This window comes from Tribolium castaneum, chromosome 1 (genome assembly GCF_031307605.1).
Source record: "Tribolium castaneum strain GA2 chromosome 1, icTriCast1.1, whole genome shotgun sequence".
In the NCBI taxonomy this organism is placed as follows: Eukaryota; Metazoa; Arthropoda; class Insecta; order Coleoptera; family Tenebrionidae; genus Tribolium; species Tribolium castaneum.
The window spans coordinates 32,146,291-32,168,733 of record NC_087394.1 but is presented as its reverse complement, the minus strand read 5'-3'; the positions used below and the strand labels follow the sequence as shown (position 1 = coordinate 32,168,733).

Here is a 22,443-nt window from a genome sequence, read left to right as displayed (position 1 = left end):
TTCTGACTGATGTATAATTTTATAATACATGAATAAGTAATGGTTACAACAAGAATAATACATATCAGATTCTAACAGTAAACAGATTATATCAAAAAGATCACTTAGACCATACATTATGAGACTAGATAGCATTTGTTACAAATGACTAGAATGTCACATGCACTTACAGATACGTAATGCCCCTTACACCAACCCTCCAACAATTAATTTTAATTCCTTTAAAAAAATAGTAAAGAATTATTAAATTCGTAATAGTGGTTGGATGCAAAATGGCAATGTGAAAGATATCGCAATAACAAAAATAAACTATATGTAACGGAATTAATAACAATATTAATTAATAACTTAAATTAATTTAGACAGGATCAACATTTAAGAAATCCAACAAAGAAGTAATTCCTTAACTTGTCCAACACACAGCAAAGTGATTTTTTGACTTGAACAACCGACATTGTTTAAAAATAAGTTCGGTTGTGGTTATTTCACACAAAAGCCGGGCCAGATTGTGTTGTTTAGTGTTGTAGATCGATTAGAAAAGCTGACAATTTAGGAGTCTTGAGCGGGCAGTAGTACAGTTGAGTGGCTTTCTGTGTGAAACACTATCGTTTTGGGAACAATTTGAATATTAACACTGCCACAATCTTAAAAAATATTTCTTTTGAGAGGTGTGGCTCACGTCAAGATTACACCGCTTGGAGAAATAGGTACATATTTGATAATTTTAAATATACTTATAAATAACTACATTCACAAATCACGTCATTGTCATGACTGGAAGAACTGTAAGAAAAAGACGCGTGAACAACAATGTTACCATTAGTAATTACAATATAACTGTTTCTAAAGTGCCACAGTTGTCGAGAGTAAAAACGAGATGTGGTAAGCAGGCAATTTGCAAGTCAGTCATTTTGAAAGCTACAACTAAGGAATGTCTCAACTGCATTTGTGGAATGCTTAGTTTACAATATCAGTTAGTTTGTTTCGCTTAAGATTGTCAATTTGCTCAAAAATCACAATTCATCACTAGTAGCGAAAGAAACACTAAGCGAAAGCGATGACTAAGTTTATAAATACAGTTTCAATATCCTCTAGGGGTCACAGATGTCGCTTAATGAGTTTCAATACTGGGGATAATAATACAATCGCTAAAATAAAACTGTATCAACGAAATGCTTCACTATGTACTAGGTCTACGGGAACTGGACCCTCCTTACGTATCAAGCTTTGGTTAAATAACCACTCTTGCGCTCCTCAACGGTCGTGGTATGTAATATTTGATATGTTTCAGAGTGGAACAAGAAACACTACGTTACTTAATATATTTATGTACACTTTTATTACTTAACATTGGGATGAGAAAGTTCCGTTTTTTGGCACTATACATTAACTACTTCGAATGCAAATCATGCATACTTTAGGTGAGTATATTCATATATAAATAGTCGATTATATCGAAATAAACATTGCTCAAGAACGACTGAGATGCAAATTGCGAACGCAACTACGCTACTCTAAATATTAAAAAAAGAGATACGTATCGTAAACACTTAAACATGTTGGATAAATTCCGGATTGAGGAACGAAAATCCCATAAACTCCGTCTGATCCAGATTCATCATAAACAATTTATCGGTGGGCGTCAGATCCGTTTTTTCCGAAGTGAACTGCTTATCAAAATTGCTGACATCTTTGCGATGTTTCTGAAACCGCAAGGGTAAAAGGCGTTTAAAATTTTACGGACACTCACAATTTTCGGCTTGAAAGGGGGCTGAACCTCCCGATTTTCAATCTTTTCCCAATCGATTCGTCTAAAGAAAGCATGAATACGGACGTCTTCCTCCCCGTGCGGACCGCAACCCAGCCGTTTGTTCGGGTTTTTGGTCAAAAGCTGTGCAAGATAAAACGAGTTATAACCCAGAAAACATTCCTACAGAAATTTTTTAAACGCACAGGGCGATCCAATGGGGCGTGCATGCTCCATAATTTTTTTCTATGCAAGCTGTCAATTTGTTTTTTTTTAAACTATGGGCCTTTACAATAAGGCACATTCTAAAAATATTTTAATTTGTATACAGAGTGTTTAAAAATAAAATACCCAACTAAGCTCAGTTTTTTAATGAAAACCCCAAATTTTTGTTACATTTTTGAAATCGTGACTAAATTGTACATATAACGTACCCGGTTACATAGACTTACTTGTCTATTATAGTTTTTGACTTATGTCAATTTATGTGTTAAAATTGACTAAAAAAATTATGACTGCAGAACCATTCAAAATAGCTTAACCAACTTTTTTCCACTCGATTTCTTAAGCTTTAGTGCATTTTTTGCATTAAAAGCGAACTCGGGGTCGATATTCCAGCGCTTACTACGATTTTCTAAAAATGTCGATTTGTAGTTTGTCATTTTCAGAAAATCGTAGTAGGCAATGTAACATCGACTCCGAGTTCGCTTTTAATGCAAAAGATGCGCTAAAGCTTAAGGAATCGAGTGGAAAAAATGGTTAAGTTATCTTAAATTCTTCTGAAGTTATAAATTTTTCTGTACGTCTATGTACAGACTGATCCAGAAATACTGAGTCTGTTGGCAATACTGAACTCAAATTTTAAAGGATACCAATGAAGAACTCCTCCAGCTAATAACAATTTAACAATCTTGTGAGGTTGTACGTCAAATAAATGTCAAAGATCACCGAATCCGTTTGCAAAAATACTTTCAAATCTGTTGCCAACAGACAGTATTTCTGGATCAGTCTGTACAAGGGGCTCAATTTCGGATGTTCGAATAGGGAATCTCCGAAACTAAAAGGTTTACAGAAAAGTGAGTGACACATTCATGGGTCCGTTTTTTGGGAAAATAATTTTGGTCAAAACCGCTATCGCTTTTGTTTTCGACTTATAAACAAAAGTTGACATTTTAGCGAAATCTTAAAAAAATCATATCCTCATTATTATAAAATAGACATTTAAAACAAAGACATTATCAGGCACTTTCTTTCAGAGAATTTAATGATGTTATCAGCGGTTTGTTTGAATCATTCGTTTAGCTGTAATAACATAAAGTTGTAATTTTTTAAACAGGAATCGTAGTTTGCTATGACGTTTTCGAAAAGCTTATTTATTTCTGAACTGAAAACAATATAAATACAGTTTGATATTTTTATACACTTTTCGTAAAAAATATATTTAAAATATTTAAAAGTAGTTGGCCCTGGAAAAATAGTTTCACATAAAAGGTGTGAAAATCTAGAAATTTTGTGAACGGTTATTGAAATAGAAAAATGTGAAATTATAAATAAGCTATGTTAAAGTTATTTTCAATTGAAAAAATGTGCAGAAAACTGAAAATGATGACACTTTTTTATGCAAAAATTTGATCTAATAATAATTTATTATGATGTTTTTGAATTAATTAGTGTTTAAAAAAATCATTAAATTATAAATACTTGTTGGGTCAGGTCAATATATTTTTCATAGGTTTAATTGAAAATCCAAAATTTTTTCATGGCCTACTACAAAGAGAAAGCGAAATTTTATGTTCTTCTTTAAATATTTAAAAAGAATGTATTACACAAATAGACATATCAAATAAGAAAGAAATAAGCTTTTCAAGCATATCACAGCCGCCTATGATTCCTATTTAAAAAAATAAAACTATATTATTACAACTAAATGAAAGGTTAAAAAAAATCGCTGATAACATTATTAAATTCTGTAAAAAATTGCGGTTTCATTAAAAAAAAAACAAAACTTTGTTGAGTATTTTACTTTAGAACGCTGTATACAAATTAGAATATTTTTAGAATGTGCCTTATTGCTTAAAAAAAATCAAATAAAACAGTTATGGAGCATGCAAGCACCCCTGTGTCACCTTGTATGTTTACTCAAATCTAAAGAAAATGTTTAAAAAAAAATTCCAACTCTAGAAACTTTTTCAGATCGCGTAATTTTTGTCTAATTTATATTATTGCATTTTTCGATCGCGACATTACCCCTTTGCACACATCCTTGGCTTCTTTGGACAAACCCTTCGGATAGCTAACGTTGTGATCTGTGATAGCTGCAAACAACTCTTCCTCGTCCTCTCCGTCGAAAGGGGGCTGTCCGACCAACATTTCGTACAGCAGGACACCGTAAGCCCACCAATCGACCGATTTTCCGTACGGTTGGTACAAAATTATCTGCAAATTGGTGGTGAAATTTTGAATAAACCAGGGAAGCAATGAACAGACCTCGGGTGCGATGTAGTCAGGGGTACCACAGAAAGTTTTCGTAGTTTTATCGCCCGTAATCCCTTCCTTGCACATCCCAAAGTCGGCAATTTTGATGTGTCCATCTTGATCCAATAAAACGTTATCGAGTTTCAGGTCCCTGTAAACTATACCCCGGCTGTGTAAAAAGAACAAACCGATGGCAATTTCAGCCGAATAAAAACTGGAAACGGCTTATTTATTCAAAAGCCACAGCAATTGCAAACCCACTTACACCGCAACAGGTTCTTTAAATTTGCCACATTGCTGAATTTGGAACATGAGATCACCGCCGTTCACGTATTCCATAACAAAGTACAGCCGGTCCTGAAATGATCCAGAAATGGAAAGTTTTTTAATAAAAATTCACCCACCATTGTTTGGAAACACGAATGGAGTTGGACTAGGAAAGGCGGTTTGTTGGAGAGAGCCAGGACGCGCTTTTCCACCATGGTGCATTCGACGTCGTCGTCTTGGATGATTATGTCCTTTTTCAAAATTTTTATTGCGTACAATTCGTCCGTTCCTTTCCTTTCAGCCAACATTACCTTCAAACATTCAGCAGTTATGTTGGTTCACGCAAATGGACGACAACTCACTTTGCCGAATGAGCCTTTGCCTAAAACCATGAGGAAATTGAAATCGCTCGCCCTAATTATGTCTTTTTTGCCCATGTTGTGAGGGACGTCTTTGTCGGTCGTGATCGACGGCTTCTTGGTTATTGACGTTTTCTTAAAAATTTATTAATTATAAACAATTAATGTTAAGTCTTTCCTGTTCTGTAAACCATCAAACTGTATATTTTACTATTCATATTGGCGATAAAATAGCCATTCCAGCCAATATATTGAGAAATATTAAAGCTGTTTGATCTTGATTTGTATTTTTGATATCACGTCGAGGGGCATCGTAAAAAACACGGAGAAAATAAAACGTTCTTTTCTAACTAAAGGGGCCACAAAATGTTGCTGTTACTGCGCTAATTAACTTTGTAAAAAAAGGGATTTTGTAAAAAAATTGAATAAATTATTTTCTCTGATAACCCTTTGACTAACGACTTTTTTACGTAGGTACGTTTACGTAGTAATTGTGAAAATTGGGAAATGGAAAACAATGGATTTATTTGTTTATTTACTTTATTTGTTTATCAGAATTAGTCATATCGCCACTGATTTATTATAACCACTTCTAGTTACTCTCTGTTTATCATAATAACCAATAACATTCAATTGTTTGATTTGTTAGAGCAAAGTCCTTTCTGCTAAAAAATTATACATTATTCTATAACTATGTATAAATATTTAGAAAAAAAGTAAATCAGAACAAAATCTAGCAAAAAAATTAATAAACAAAATAAAAAAATATGTTTTGAACGAATGATTGAAATAAACATTTATTTACTTTTAAGAAAAACCTAATTCGGATATTTCGCTACATTTTTCCTTTCAAAAATCGATTTTTACCTTTCAAACCTATCCTCCAACTGAGATCTACGAAGTCATTGGAGAAATAATCAAACATAAAAATTTGGAAATAAAAAAACAATCAAAGCACTGGAGAAACAGTGCTCACTTCCAATTTTTCAATCAAGTTTCTATTAACTATGAATAAACATTTAGAACAAAATCTGTCAAAGAAATCAAAAAACAAAATAAAAAAATATGTACCGAACGAATTGTTTTCTGGTTGAACAAATATTAATTTACTTTTTGGAAAAACTAAATTGGAGACCCAATTATTTCCTCCAAAAATTAATTTTTACCTTTAAAAATACCATAAAAATGAGATCTACGAAGTCAAATTAGAGGAACAATGAAACACAAAAATTTAGAAATAAAAAAACAAATAACGCAATTTTTCCACAAAGTTGTAAACTGTTCCCAAAATTGTGTTGAAAAATGTTTTGGCTTATTTTATTGCAATAATTCTTTTAAAAACGGTCACTTTTTTCCAACTGTGACAAATTTAGCGTCTGCTATTCAATATTTTATTTTTTATAGACGTAGGTATATCTAAAAAAAATGTTGTTAGTCAAATGTTTTGGTTTATTTTATTCAATAATTCTTCAAAAACGGTTACGTTTTTCTAAACTTTTTCCAACTGTGACAAATTTAGCGTCTGCTATTCAATATTTTATTTTTTTATAGACGTAGGTATACCTAAAAAAATTGTTGCTAGTCATAAAACTACGTTTAGTTGAATTTTCAATTTTTATTTAATTAGTAATAAATTAATTTGTGGGGCTAGAGACATTTTTAACGCTGTTTTTGCACAAAACAACATTTAAGCATCCATTTATTAAAATAACATAATAATAATTTTTTCACAGCGACATGACCTGGCAGCAACTTAATTTTAATTATAAGGAACTGTAGAAGCATTCTGAAAAAAATTAAATGCTTAAAGAAAAATATAAAGTATTTAATAGCAAAGACCGAATTCTTAATTTTTAGTTAATATGGTATAAAAAAAAATTAAATTACAAGAATTTGTACTCACAATATTATCAATAACTCGACACTAAAGTCTCTATATCTATTAGAAACTCAAAAAAATCCAAATTGAAAACAATGTTAGAAGTTAAATAATACGACCTTACTGATTAATTACAGCTTTAGTTTGAGAAGACATTTACTTATTTAGTAATACGTACATAAAAAAGAGGGATTATCTCATAAGGTCCAATACCTATGTTAATTTTGGAGTTTTTTGAATGATTTTCTTAACATTTCTTTTTGCGAAGCGTTTGTTCAAACACTAATTACAGTGGTAATGAATTAATTTTGAGAAGCAAAGCTTGAACATAATTTTTTTCATTTATTTTTCTGTTCTTACCCTCATCTGCGTTTTGATTGTTGCTAGATCGACGCCCTCTTCGGGCACCGGCACATTGTAAAACTCGCCTTCCTCTTGAGTCAAAAGTTTAAACCAGCCATCCGGCGGTGCTTTAATAATTTCCGAAATCCCGAACGATAACGAGCCCATGAAATCATTGCGAGAAGTGCGATCCCAATCCCACACTTCAATTAGTAAACGTCGATCCTTATCCTCGGGCTTGAGTTCGCTAAAATATCGCAAATTCGTGAAAAATGCCCCAGTGAGGAATGAGCCATTACAAAGTCAATGTTTCATTCCAGACCGGATTCAAGCACGATCTGATCGTTTTCGTTTTCTTCTTGACATTATCCGAATCGGGAATGAGTTTGATTTTAACGTACGGATCGCTCAACCCATTGGGATCCATTGGAATTAAATTACGACCCTGTAGGACTGAAATGCAAAGTCGCAGACCTGGCCAAATAATGCACAGTACCAACCTAGAACGCTCAGTTTTTGGCCCGTGTAGGTCATTTTCAGCTGGATTCTGCCTCGGCGTTCGGTATGATCACAACCACACAAATTAGGAACACTCTCCCCACATCTTTTATGAACATTCATATCACATGCTGGAAAATAAAACAACCGGTGCTTATTTAGCCCCACTTTGGCCGGTTCGGAATTTTGAGTCGTAAAAACAAACAAAAGGATTCGAAAGTGAGAAAATCTGTTTTTAATGGAGTGGTAGGAGAGAAAATACCAGAGCGTATTTACTTTATGAAAGCTCATGTGCACTTCGCAACTGACCAAAGCGAAAGAAATTATCAAATCTCGTTACGTCTAAATGGCAGGTGATCCGCTAAAAGCATGACAATGTATAAGTGTATTAGATGCTGCTTCTATTAACTCGAACCAGATATTTACATAATTCCTTACAGAACGCAGACAATAGGCGAAAAATCGATAGTCCTCAAATTTGCAACGTGCACCTCTTTTACGTCGTTTTTCCTCATAACCGGATATTACAAGTTATTTCATCAGGCGACTAAAGGGCGCTTCGAAATTTTGTTTACATAATTTACGACGATTTGCATAAAGTGGCGACAAGGCGTCACTAGTAAAAAATGGTTGGGTTTTGGGTAAATTTCGAGTTTTTACTGCATAATTATAAGCATTTGCCGATGTTTACACAGAAAATATTGAATATTTTCGCCGGAACGTAAACGTCCAGGATCATAAAATGTGCATGCGATTTGGGTGAAATTCGTAAATAAACCAACTTGGAATGAATTTGTTGAGAATAATGAAGAGCCAAAAGAATGCGTGCCACATTTAGCTTTCATAAAATAGAAAAGTCGTCAATCCCATGCCCTTCAATTGATCATGTACTAGGAAAAGCTCAAGCTTCTAAATAAATAGACAGTACCGAACACATAAGCTTCTACAAGGGAGTAATCGTTTGCGAATTGAAAGTATCAGGACCAGTCAAAAATGCAAAATAATAAGACCGTCTTCGAGACATAAACTGAGTTAATGTATTTGTTGATTTTACTGGACTTTGTTTTATATATTGAGAGACTCACCTGAGTGAATTAACGAATTGTAGAAGAGTGGACTTAAATATCGAATAAAAACAAAAATTCTCAAATCATTTAAAGCTATGAATTCTGGATATTAATTAAATTTTGAATTGGATACCTGTTGTTGTTTTCCTGTCACTTCGGTCGGTGCAACCGGCTACCAGCTTCGATCAACGCAGTTAAGTCATTGTTTTCCATTCGATTATGATCTCTGGACCTGCGATCAGTGGTTGTACAAACACTGTCTAACTCAATTCGAACACTAACAATGCTAATGATGCTTTGGTTTCGAACATTAATCATTAAGAAAAACGTAATAGTAAACACAGTTCAAGACATATATCCACCCTTCTTCGTATGGAAAGCGTGATGACTACTAATACATCTGCGTAAGTCGACTGCATGTTCTCTCAATAAATTTCAACTTAATGCATGCTCTTCTTCACAACTCGGTCATTTCGATAACATTAGTCGCCAACATTTAATTTGTATACAAATTCCATGTTAGTCAAACGAGAACCCAAAGCTTTTTACAGCAGAGCATGCATTAATAAATATTTAAACACTTTTTATTAGATTGAAATATTTATAGTTACAGAGTGACACATTTCGCTTTTAGCACCATTTCCACAAAATGAATCATTCTCACATGAATCACCCTGTAATCCAAGCAATTTACAATGGAAGCGAACATGACAATGGCAATGGTGGGTGACTTTCTTGTTACTGATTATAATGGCACAGTGTTTCTTTTGACTAAATGGACGCACACAGTAAAATCTAGCTAGAGAAATAAACACTCAAAGCAATACTTTTGCCAAATATTAACTTTTTCGCAGTTACATTTTCAAATGACTAGCGAAATAATAAGAACAGAGTAATAATGTTTCTAATAATACAAGAAATTGTAATAAGCGACCTAAGAATGAAGAGACATGAACAAGTATAAGCTGACGTTTTATTACAAACGGAATAAGAAGTCTCGCCATCCTATCTTGTATGCAAAGAACGACAGTGTGCTAAAATGCGACGCTCTTAAATTTTGGTTGGATGAAAACACACAAGTACATTTTTATTGCACAGAATATTAATTAAGTCTGAAATAAAAGTGCCAATTTTTTGTGAATAAAATGCATTGTTTCAGTTGAAAAACAAATTACAAGACTGATATTAAACCCTGCAGTTTGCAGCAAAATGTAGCGCAATAATTAATATCTATTTTATTTAAAAAAGGATGTATTAATAGAATTTCTGGAATTTTGACGTTTTGAAATAAACAACCATTTATTCTCATACAAATAAAAAAACAGTGACGACTAACATGACATTTTAATAACTATATAAATTAATACTATAGTGCGAAAACACAAGCTTAAAGATCGAGGGCTGTCGTTATGCAACGAGCGTAGGCGAGTGCATACCTAGACACCCGAAAAATTTAAACGTTTTGGCATAAGTCTTATTAAATTTTTTGTTGATGGAACATTTTAATTTAAAACACGTTGCTATAGGAAGCGTGTTTTAAAATAGAGAAAATACGTTGCTATGGGAAAAGTGTTTTAAAATAGTATTTATAAAAGAAGGCTATAAAAGAATGTTACCAACAAAAACATTTTAATATTACAATTGTTCAAATTTAAGAATAGAAAGTGTTGAAAAATTTAAAATTGTCTACCTCCAGGACAAACAAATGATGAGGGTATGTTATGAGGTCTCATCTTTATCGATGCGATGAAAAAAATGAAATTGGTTTTGATTTGTAATTAATTTCTAATTTTGTCACAAAAAAGAAGTTTACGGTCAACAAAAAAATATTGTAATAAACTCGTTTGTTAATGGGCGATTAATAACTAAACTATCAAAGGCACTCACTCACTATCGCTCGTTCGTGCTTTAAACAGTTTTGTTTATTAAACGCCTTAATTAACAAACTAGTTATTAAATAACTATTTTTTGGGCAAACTGTTTTAAAGGACAACTTGTTAGACAAATTTAGGTTAAAAAACATCATTTGAAATTTTTTTCTTGTCAAAAGAAACAAACAGCTCTTAGATTATAAGCAGTAACTCTCGGACATCTACATTTACCTATGGCTCTTGGATCAAGTCTGTGTCAACTCGTGTGGTGTCACAAAAATCCATGCAATAAAAATGCAACACATGCAGGCTTTTGTTTTTGCTGATGTTAAATTCTTGGGGCGAAGGCGTTCATAATTACCTGTACATTTCATGCCCTGATGGATCACTCCGTACAGTAATGATCCACAGTGGTCACAAAAAGTGGGCGAAGAATACGTATGTGTTTTGAAATTATGACGAGTTCGAGTATCCTGCCGAGAAAAAAACGCACAAAAGGAATTATTTGTGGGTCATGTAATGCGAAATACTTACATCTGAATCGGCACCTTTGTCGGCACCTGGGCAGGTAAATGTTACGTATTCGTGACATCGTTTGTGCACAACGAAACTGCAAACTAAATTAAGAGTTAATTACAAACCGCTGTAATTAAGAATCGCGTTTTGAGGTCGCCATCGGCACGGGATACCTCCATAAAACGTATTTATAATTTTATTTCGACAATTAAAGATACTTCATAGGATTAATAAAAGATATTTGCGACTGACTACACGTTCATAAAATCGGTTTTATTTTGAAATAGGCGGCTCCAAACTTGGACCGTTGAAACGATTTGGAAAAACCTGCACTCAACTACGAGTACTGTTTCCACACTTCATTACAGGAAAAGTCATTCGCCTTTGAAATTCGTTTATTGTCCTTTGTCACGAAATCTTCGCGCTGTGTAAGGGTTTTAGGATGTCTCCAGCTGGAAAAAATCCGGTTAATCATCTACCAGCACCGTGGTCTCAATATCATAAAGTTCCGGATCGTTTGCTCCGCTAATTTACTTGTCGCAGCATCCAATAAAGAGTAAGAAATCTTCAGGATTTACTATTTTGCGATCTCAAGAACCACCAGAGCGGAAAGCTGTGAACTTGTCGGCTTTATACAGCCCATAATTTAATTGTACGTTTGAATCATTAATTGCAAACTACTGTTAAGTTATTTATTTGCACAATAAATAACTATAATGAGTAATATGCAAATTAAATAATAGTGCATGCTGCTATTAATTTGTCAGTTCAGTAATCAATATCTAAATAACTACACAGGGTGCCCGTTTTTCGAGCTCCACCATGGGGGTCTTAAATTAGGACAAAATTACGCATTTTTATGCTGAACAATATTATCTGAAAGATAGTTTTTGAATTATTTGGATTACAACTTTTGTAAATTTCGTTTTAATTTTTTTAAGCGGAAACCAAAAAAACGTTTTTAAGTAAGACATTGTTCAGGCACTTTTTTTCAATAAATCTAAATCTGTTATAGCCTTTTCCAAGGTGTTCTTGATGTCAGAGTTACAACAACCAATTTTTTTTCTTATGTAAACCATATTTAACATTTGTTTTTTCGAAAAGTCTTTTTGTTCCTGATTCCAACGATGTATCACATGATATGATCGAATTTTACATGCTGATTAAAATTTAAAAAAAGCATTTTAGCAAAGAGTGCTTTGGAAAAAATGTCAAAAATGTTGTTTAACAAACTAAATTTTGACAATTCTATTAAATATGCGAGCAGAATTTTTATAACTTTCTTTTGTTTTGTTTAAATTCATTTAAACTTCTAAAATCTAGTTTGTTTAAAAACAAAATTGTTGACGTTTTTTCCATTGCACTCTTCGCAAAAATGCTTTTTTCTCCATTTTGATCAGCATGTAAGATTTGATCGTATCATGTGATACATCGTTGTAATCAGAAATTAAAACACTTTTCAAAAATACATAAAGCGAATATAGTTTCCATAAGAAAAACCTAAGTTGAATATTGTAACTCTGACATCAAGAACGCCTTGGAAAATACGATAACAGATTTACATTCCTTGTAAAAAAGTACCTGAAGAACGTCCTAGTTAAAAATGTCGAGTTCTTTTAGTTTTCGTTTAAAAAAATAAAAACAAAAATTATAAATTTCCGTTCTTTTTTTGATAATTCAAAAACTAAAAATGACACATCAAATTTTCTTGCAGATAATTGTTCAGCATAAAAATACGCAACTTTGGTGGAGCTCGAAAAACGGACCCTGTATTTATTGGGGAAGCTGTAGACAAAATAGTTTTTTTATTCCGCTCGTCAAATGCTAATAATCGTATTTGTATTCGCGAAAATCGCAAAACAGCCTATGAATTATTAAACAACCTATTTTCGTTGATGGTCGAAAAGCGCAACAAGTGAAATTTTAATTGCAAGTAACTGCAAATGGCATTTTAAAGTAGACGGTTCAAAAGTTAACAAACCCACATTATTACAAGCACGAAAACTAATAAATTACAAATCTAGTTTTTGCTTTATTATAATTTAGAAAATCGTTATTTCAGTTTAGAGCCTCGATAAAGTAAACAAACAACGTGATTGTGTTTGTAAGTGCAATTTTATGTATTGCCAATTTCCGAATGAGCAAAATATTTAAATATAAGTGGCCTACTACCACGTGCAGTTAAAAATAATTGTTGATAACGAAGACCTAAAAGGCAAGTGGTCCAAGTCATTAAGTAATAAAATTAATCATTTTTATTGAAACTCTTTCGGCGAACTACAATCAGGTTGTAACTTTTATTAAACCCTTTAGTAAACTGTATATAAATAAAATAACTCCAGCGTTTATTTTCATGAACGGAAATAACACTTTAAAATGGAATATTTGGACGTCATACAAGATAAATGCCCGCGTTAAATAAATGTTTTTACGGAAATCACCGATCCTCATCTTACACCCTGTAAACACTACAGGGCTTCTAAATTACAAAATGCTCCATTGGGGGAAGCACCGAAATAAAAATCGCAAAAATAGTCTTGTCTTCAGAGAAATTAAAGTAATAGTTGGACGACTATAAAGTGCACCGCTTTAGAATCGCCCCGGAAAAAAGCACAAAAACATAAATTTAATGTGTTTACTCTCTTGATTATTTCGCCCTGTTAGTGGCCATTTGTGGCCGGCCTATCGTCGAGTGTGTTGGATTTGAAGATTGTTACACAAGCTTAATTAAAACAGCACATTTATGTTCATTACATCACCAAACGGCGACCACCGGGAGTGCATTGTAGGTCCCAATTAACCCATCAAATAAACCAGCGGCAAGGTTATTGCCACAAATAAGAAAATACAAGTGCGAATTAAATCGCCACGCACACAAAAGTAATTTTTTCTGTAATTTACAGACTGACTGAATAATTATTATTGATGAGATTGCGTGACGGGATTTCAGCTTTCATGCAGGTGCAATCTACATTATTTATTTCGAGTGGGTTTTTTCGGAGCGACGTTAAACTTGCAATCTAATCCTAAATGCTGCAACCGTACAAATGTGGAAAAGCTCGTATTTTTCACAAAGACAATTAGTTCGACACGCCGAGGAAATTTCTATTCAATTTTCAGACGCAGTAGAAATTGATTATTGATGGAACTCGCTTATTCCAGTCACATAATGTACTGAATTCCATTATAATTGTAAAACTTTAGTTTTTGGGTCGCAGGTTTTCCAACCCGTTGGTTTATTCAGCAGAGTGTTAAAAAACCTAATTATTACTATCACAGTTACGTGGTATTAGAATGTAATGAAAATCGTATTTAATGGTGGAATTAAAACGAAATTATTACCTTGACATTGATATCCTTGTTTTCCGAAGCCCCTGGAAAAATAACGAAATTAATACCTTGCTCCACAACCAGACAACAAAAATAATATACTATTTCGCCCAAATACAGGGTGCTCAAAAACTGGTGCACTAACTCAGTGGTACGTTATTGAGAAGCAAGTGCAGATTACGGGTAAAATGTTAAAAAAATTCCTAAAGTTATATTTTAAAAAATCTGGAGCTACAAACTTATTGTGTTAACTTCTTTAGTTTTCATTATTTTTTTATATTTCTATGTTTCATACCAGGTTATCGTTCCGTAACAATACGATGAATTATTATTTTAAAATTTAGTATCAGATTTTAGTAGTTTTTTTAATTTAAAAAAATTAAAATTTATCCAAAAAATCAAAATATGTAGATGTGCCAACACTGGGAATTATTTCCTAGGAAACCGTTTCAAAAATAATATATTTTTATTGTTGCTCAAATTCTATTGCGATCATGACTGTTAGACAACGTTGCCACATATCATTTACCTAAAATTAGTTATTTATCAATAACTTTAATACAAAGATTTTTTTAACTATTTTTACCTTTATATGTAACCACTTCTTTACCACACACCATTGAGTTGGTGCGCCAGTTTTTGAGCACGCTGTATAAAAAATATTCAATTGGTGGTTATTTTCAATCCTGCTTCATGTAAAATAACTGATGGTTGTATTATCGTGGTGATGGCACACGTTTAACTCGATTTTGTTTGAAAATTAACTATCAAATTAAAGTGCCGCAAATAGCCATTATTGTCACATTATAAATGTCAGTCGGATTTACATGTGAGCACTGAACTACATCGCTAATTGCAAATGATGCAAACAACTTTAACATTAACACGATTATTAATATACAACAGCTATAAAATCTAAATATGCCGTATGTTTGTAACGGCCTAATTTTTACTAAATGTACGAGCGTATTAATGAAAAATCAAAATATATTCAACCACCTGTTGACAAGAAAACAACGCTAGGTATTTATAGATTTGAGCAAATGAACAAACGAAAATTTTTCGGTGAAGCTGACAAGCAACACTTGAAGAAAACAATTAGTTGCATCAATAGAGGAGAGAACGCAATTACACTAATTCATTACTTTTGTCCCATTACTTCGACTGCACTTTACTGTAGTTAATTAGTTAATTACTTATAAAGTAGTTTTGCCATCAACTGTTAATAAATTGTGCACTTTTGGTTTGACCTTAGGCGTAAATGTTTAATAGAATTTTAACATCTGCTTTTAGCGTCACTCTGAGCAAAATATTAAACAAAAAATAATTTGTTGCTTGCCAAAGAACGGGCAAAAAATAGATTAATGCTTAATTTCATTTTCTGGGAAGAAATAAAAACCGTTTTAAAAATTAATGAAAATAGTCCTAAGTAAATTTGTTTTAGCTATTTCCATTTAGAAGCACTGATTGAAAGTGGAGCTTTCAGCGTCGACACAAGCGATTACATTTTTTCAGCAGTGACTTCTGCTCGATTTTAGAGTATTTACACGTTGTTTTTACGAACTTGCCATGAAGTTTTGCTACAATTAAACACTATTTATTACTTTCAGCAAATAGTAAGACTCCTACAGAAACCAATAAAACTTCAACAAACTTATGGCTTGTAAATATACAGCTCCATTTCATGGTAACGTACAACTAATTCCCAATTTCCTCCAATATTTAAACACGTTATAAACCTTGAAGTAAATCGAATTGTAAACTACAACATTTTTAAGCTACCTGTGCTGGAAATTCATAAGTAAATCGGAAAAAACAGCATTTGCCTTCTAAAGTCAAAGTTTTAATGCTACTACTCGAAAATTCATTAATTCAAATAAATGCACGAATTTTATGTCTCGGAAATTGAAAACTTCACTTTTATGTAAAGATAAAACGCGTGAAATCCTCGACCAGTGTTCGTCTCTGCATGACAAATTTTTATTTTACGGTGAACTTTACACACAGCAAAATCATAAGTTACCAAAAACTACCTGAAATGTAACACAATTTTTTTTTTGATAAAATGTTTCGAGTGCAGTTTAAGCCAATAATGCTCGGTTCTTTTCTGTTAAAAACACCGAAATACGTAAATAAACAAAATTACAGTCGTGTCACACTTTTGCAGTACAATTTTACATGGTTAAAAATTGACACAGTCATTGTGTTTGCTATTTCTAATAATTTGATTGTTTCAATTAAGGCTCAAGGTTTACCAATTTCGTACAATAGACGTGGAAAGAAACCAAGCGTTTTAAAAATATAAATTCCAAAAGCCTAATAATATTTCGTGCAACGATTTATTTATTACAGTTGCGCGATCATAAGTGTCAAAAGTTATGCTGTGCGAGAACTGTGACATTTTAGATTTGAAAAAGCAATATTTGTGCGACTGCTGCATCTTGTGCATTATGGGAAATTCCTTTGTGGGAGTTTTTTCTTTCTGAAAACATTCCAGACAACACGAAAAGCTGCTTTGACTATAAATTCTTGCCAACTTTTTTCCTCCAGCAGAGAGAATTTAGCTACAAAACACCATTTCTAGTATTGATTCCCTGCTAATAAACCCGGTTCATTTGAAGCATTTTTAATTAATTATTGTTACAACAGTGTACGTTTCATTCAGTAAACAAGCACTTTTTGTTTAATAGCTGTTATCGATAATCAATTTTCTACTCGCTGCCTGTATTATCAAACTTGCCTTTGTTATGCAAAATTGTCTTAACAATTATTTGCGAATGGCAATATATCTATTCCCAGACGATATTTACATATCTATAGACAAGGTTAACTTTGGTTCCTGCATCAATAGACGTGCTCTTACTCTTATTATTTTTACAGTAAATACAGTTATGCAAAAATACTGTTAACGTATGTATCTATCCGGAGCGATCTTGCAGGAAAAATGCTTTTAGTTGGAAAAGTTTGTAAAACCACAGATTTGAGATTTCCGTGAACCACCGGTGTTATAAATAGCTTCTTTCCGTGTTCTTATCAGGAATTTGGCATTGACAATATCCGCGACAAGACTTTATCATTTACAATACAATGCATTTCTTTAATACGACTTGCACCTCGAATTACAGTCAATCACGACTTTTTGTAGCTCTCCCTAACAAAATAAACATATTTCTTGCAACATAGTGTATCTCTTGGCTGGTGCTAGCGATTCCTGTTTATAAAGTGTTGACAACTGGCGTGAAACCCAGCAAAAGCTTTGGCATTTTTGTTGTGTGCTTGGAATTCATTCTCGTTGCCTATCGCAGATTGTGTTTAAAACACGTAAACCGGAGCAATCTGTTACACACACTTTTAACAGTTTCTCGGAACAAGGTGTTACATTTTATTGTGAGATCAAGCCTTGACCTATCAAGAAACAAGAGAAACTTTTTAAATGGCAGTTGTGACCGAGTGAATCAAGCCATATTACGACAAATACGGTGAAACCTTTCGATCTTGCTGTTTCAACAAGCTCAACTATCATTATGCACTTTACTCCTACGGAGAGCTTAGTGGAGCTTTGAGAGATCAATTCATTGACGATAAATCAATTCCCAAATTACTTAAATCGTCTTGAGGGTAATTTATTTAATAACTTCAAAATCAATATGCACAACAGGCAAATTGCGGGAACACTATCCGAATTAATTGGGCAAAAGACCGAAATCCTTACGCTCTAATTATAAAAAAGTATGTGTAAAAATAAATGTAGGTGTATTTTATTTTATTAAAAACGTGGAAAAATTTATTTGGTGTACTAAATTTCACACTGTAATAAACCAATTATTATTATAACAGTTTAGTGTAACTTTTTAAAAATAATTCGCATCTACCCTCATATATATTTATTTACTAATAAATGTGTATTTTAATATTATTTTTTTAATTAAAAACGATCAAGACCGAGGTAAAACCTTTCGTAAAAAAATTCGAATCGGAAAAATTGATGGCATATTATTAACTAATAGTAAATTGTATCTACATTCCATTTGCAAGCAAGGTAATTTGTCAAAGATGACTGAAGTTCATAGAATTTAACTTAGAAGAAACGATTTTGGTTGAAACAATTTCAAAGATGTTCCAAGTTCGAAAAATTAAAAAACGATTTTGCATAGTTATTGCAATTTTTCTTTAAGGTGCTGTGAAAATTTTTTAAACTTTTTTCTTTTTAAAGTATTTTTAAATTATTGTGAGTTACACAATTATACGGTTACCTAATTCATTTTTTAGCTTTCGACATTTATTTTTTTTTCTTATTAAATTTTTTGTATTTAATGGCAAACATTTTTAAATTACTAATTTGTATTACCAGCAAAAAATTAGCAACCATCACATTACAAACAAAATTTAATTGAATAACTTATTAAAATTAATGAAATTGCCGATAATTTTTTAAACTGAGTAAAATCTGTTCACTTTCTTAACAATCGCTGTGGTGCAAATGACTAATCAGTTACCATGACAACTCATATAAAAGATATTGTCAAATGCACGCCAAGTTTAATGAAACCAACGATAATTTTTTAAACTAAGTAAAATCTCTTCACTTTCTTAACAACCGCTGTGGTGCAAATGACTAATCAGTTGCCATGACAACTCATACAAAACATATTGTTAAGTGCACGCAATTTGCACCACAATGGAGGCTAAGAAACTGTACGGCTTTTATGTATTGTTTAAGCAAACTTTAATGAGACAAAAAAAGTCAAAATTAAAAATAAAAATGGTAAACTATTTTTCAAAAAGTCAGTTTTTTAATCCAAATTCAATTCATACAATTCATAATAGAACTGTATTGATTTATCTTTAATATTCCAATGTTTTCGTTTTTTTTACAACCTATATTATAGTTTAACATTAAAAGTAAAAATTACAAAAAAACAAGAGGCAAACTGTAAGAGTGCAAAAAAAAATAAGAAAAAATTGCAGAGAAAAAGTGGCATAAAATTAAGAAAATTAAGGGAAAGGAAAGAATACTTTCTTTCTTTTCTTACTGAAGAAATAAAAAACGTAAGGAAAAAATGTTGGTTTACAAAATATTTCACAACTCGTTGCAAATTTTTTTTATTCATTAGTTTTAAAAAATATCACTTTATAAATCAGCTGATGTATTCCTTTATTCATTTTTATTTCGTTTATGTAAAAATCAGAAAAATACATTTTTTTATTTTACGTAAAGCTTGCTAATGCCAAAAACTTGACCTTTCATTTTTAATAAAGAAGAGCTAAAACAACGAAATACGTGTAGATTTCAAATCTTTTTCTAAAGAATATTTTCTAATACACTATATCAAAACCAACGTACTTTATTTTATTCAAAACAAAAAAAAACATTTTATTCATTAAGAGATACCTATACCTGTCAGTTGATTTTGTCAGGAAATAAAATCAAAAATTAAAAGTAATTCTAATTCATCACCGATTGTGACAATTTTTTATTTCGCCCAAAGTTACAAAATAAAAAAGCTGCTTTATTCAGAGAGTACGTTGTAATAGCGTAACTCTCGTATACGTAAACTAGCATAAAAATTAATTAAAAACGTGTAAAACATGTTACAATTCCTTACTCCACCGTAAATTGGTGGTAAATCCTGAAAAGTATTACCGTTTTGTTTTTATTTACAAAAACATACATTATTCTTGTTAATTACAGTTGAATCCATAAAATTTATTGGTTTACTCTGTGGTTAAGTATACAACTGGGTGTGCGATTTAAATTTAAAATACAGGAAACACACGTGTAGAAGGTAAGAATTTGAAATAAAATGTTCCGCCAATTGTTTGGCAATTATTCTAAAAGAAAAAAAATAGTCTCTTGGGAGCATCCCAGCATTCGATTTTCTTGTCAGGGGTGAATACAATTACGAAATCTCAAATTGCGAAAGCACAGATTTTTAAAAATGGTAAAAAACTCACCATATGAAGTCCTTACAGTGCGAACAGAACGTGGGTTGTTTAAAAAATCTGGGCATGAATCTATGGCCTTTAATGTTATACACATTTTTCTTTTTGAGAGCACCTTTCCTCCCCCGCAATCGCAGGCCGAATTTAGTGTTGAGATCACTTCCCTCTTCATTCAGGTCTTCCTCGGCCATAGTTCGTATTAAAATTAAATAAACAACATGGAAAATGCAAGAGAACACAGAACACTGCCCGTCAAATGTCAATATTCAGGTGCCTATATCTATTCTATTGAAGTATATTTAGGTGCAACAGTTGTGTACGAACGTCCGTTTCGCTCTGGCAGGAACTCTTTCTGGGGGCACCCCACCCATGTGCTGAACGAGGCTAGAGGATGGATGTCGTAGCAAATGGCGTTGCGCAATCGCATTGATTACTTTTCCGATTGGAACGAACCATTACGGTCTTACCTTACCCTTTATGCTGGCTTTTTTTCGACGCTTTTTACCTTTATTTCACGTAGAACGCACTAGACGTAGGGGTAGTGGAGTGGCCCTTTTAATCAGGGTTATGTAATGAGCTGGAGCCCCGCTGCACTCGCTCGCTAATCAATCACATGCCGCTGCTCAGACATCGCCAAATTAAAATTTTAAATATTAATTGCTCCGAATGGGATTGTGGCGACCGAAAGCTATTTTTGAAAGCCTCTTCATTGCTTAAAATAACGCCTCCAAGTGCACCAAACGCATACACAGGGTGAATTTGGAAATCCATAAAGAACTGGAACAAAATCGTTTTAGACAAACCGACCTACTAACCGGGATGTTATATTCATGGCGCCTTTTATGATGCTGCTGGAAATGCTAGAAAGCCTATAAAATATTTCTCATATAGGAAGATGAGAGCTATTCTTATATTATTATTGTACACCGAAATAAAACTTATATTTGATTTTCCCCGAAATAGCGGCTGAGGCGAACCTAAAACAAATAAAAGAAACAGAATTTTGACGCGGTAATAATTTACATCTTTCATAAAAAAATAGAGTAATTGACTAATTACACTCAATTAATTTGATTTAATAATTTTTTGTGACTTAATATCAATTAATTAATTGTAATTATAAGTAATTTTTGAAAAATTATTTAACAAAAAATGTGATACAGTAGCCTTCATTTTTTTAATTCCGATTTGGATTTTTAATTTTCGCTTACATTATAATCCATGTATAATTGTCCCATATATTTTTTTAATAAATATTTCTTTCTTTGGATTCAGACCAGTTTAATTGTTAATTTTATTAAAAAAATCCTATTTACGTTTTACATTTTTTGAGCCAGCAACTGTTATTTACGCTTAGAACTGTGGGCGTTTTTATTAATTGGACGCCGTACATCAATTTTTTCGAACGTTTCAAATTTCAATACCTAACTGGTATTTTTGTCCTGCTATCGCCCACACATTTTGCGGAAGAAAAATGGTGGAATAAAAAATGATTAATGAGAGTGCGTATCGACATTACTATAACAGCTCTCCTCTAAATTTTACACAAACTATTTAACTACTTCTGAAAAATTCCTAAATTTAGAATTGTCTGTAAACTGGTGCAGGAAACAGCCATCATTAGAAACAACATTTTATTTAAAAGTTTAGAAATATCCTAACAGCAGGTAGAAATTATGATTTTGCGCACATTAGTTTTTACTAGAGTCAAATCTTTTTAGCAAGTAATTGGTTAGCATCATAAAATTACCCGCTGGTCATTAAAGTGATTTAAATAAACACTTGAAGAAAGTACACATGGATCGGCTGTTGTGCAGATATGTGGAAATTTCACGTAGTTGTCCGAGTAGTTTAAACATTTCACATTGATTAACTTAGATAGAATATGCATCTACCCTAAAGTAATTCTAGTAACTATAAAGTTTTGCTTCAGTATGTGTGTAATAAGTTGCAGTTTGCAACAAACTCGGGGAAATACGAATACCGCACTCCAAAGTTCCAGCTCAAATAAGCGGTCAATTTGGTTAGAAAAAAAACGCAAAATTCTAAATCTAATGCATATTCAAAACTTGTAAAAATTTTACAACTAACGGTGTATGGCAATAAAGAGTACCATTTTATTTGGCATTAAATTTTGCTTCGTAAGATA

The 22,443-nt window shown here is 32.4% G+C and overlaps 1 protein-coding gene across 2 annotated transcripts; it reads right to left on the bottom strand.

Annotated features, from left to right (window-relative positions):
* On the bottom strand, positions 1–20,870 carry LOC656250 (protein kinase C, brain isozyme-like). 2 transcript variants are annotated; one of them, XM_008192604.3, is made up of 14 exons: positions 20,307–20,870; positions 14,364–14,395; positions 11,040–11,122; positions 10,867–10,978; positions 7,570–7,698; positions 7,369–7,522; positions 7,088–7,316; positions 4,852–4,983; positions 4,627–4,800; positions 4,488–4,579; positions 4,235–4,436; positions 3,995–4,183; positions 1,751–1,891; positions 1–1,703 (listed from the first exon to the last, which is right to left on the bottom strand). In XM_008192604.3, exons 1-14 carry the CDS (start codon positions 20,483–20,485, stop codon positions 1,551–1,553), a joined length of 2,001 nt encoding a protein of 666 aa, XP_008190826.3. In that variant the 5' UTR covers positions 20,486–20,870; the 3' UTR covers positions 1–1,550. The 2 variants fall into 2 exon arrangements, with proteins under 2 accessions (XP_008190826.3, XP_064214935.1); XM_064358865.1 differs by lacking the exons at positions 10,867–10,978; positions 11,040–11,122; positions 14,364–14,395; positions 20,307–20,870 and adding exons at positions 8,768–8,866; positions 8,917–9,227.
* Between the last annotated feature and the right edge of the window lie 1,573 nt (positions 20,871–22,443).

Bases quoted from the DNA above. Each gene is read 5' to 3' on its own strand.
- LOC656250 (XM_008192604.3), bottom strand. From the start codon at position 20,485: ATGGCCGAGGAAGACCTGAATGAAGAGGGAAGTGATCTCAACACTAAA. The intron at 7,317-7,368 runs GTAATGGCTCAT...GCGATATTTTAG, and splicing joins TGGAATGAAACATTGACTTT to CGAACTCAAGCCCGAGGATA. The intron at 4,437-4,487 runs GTAAGTGGGTTT...AGCCGTTTCCAG, and splicing joins TTTAAAGAACCTGTTGCGGT to TTTTTATTCGGCTGAAATTG.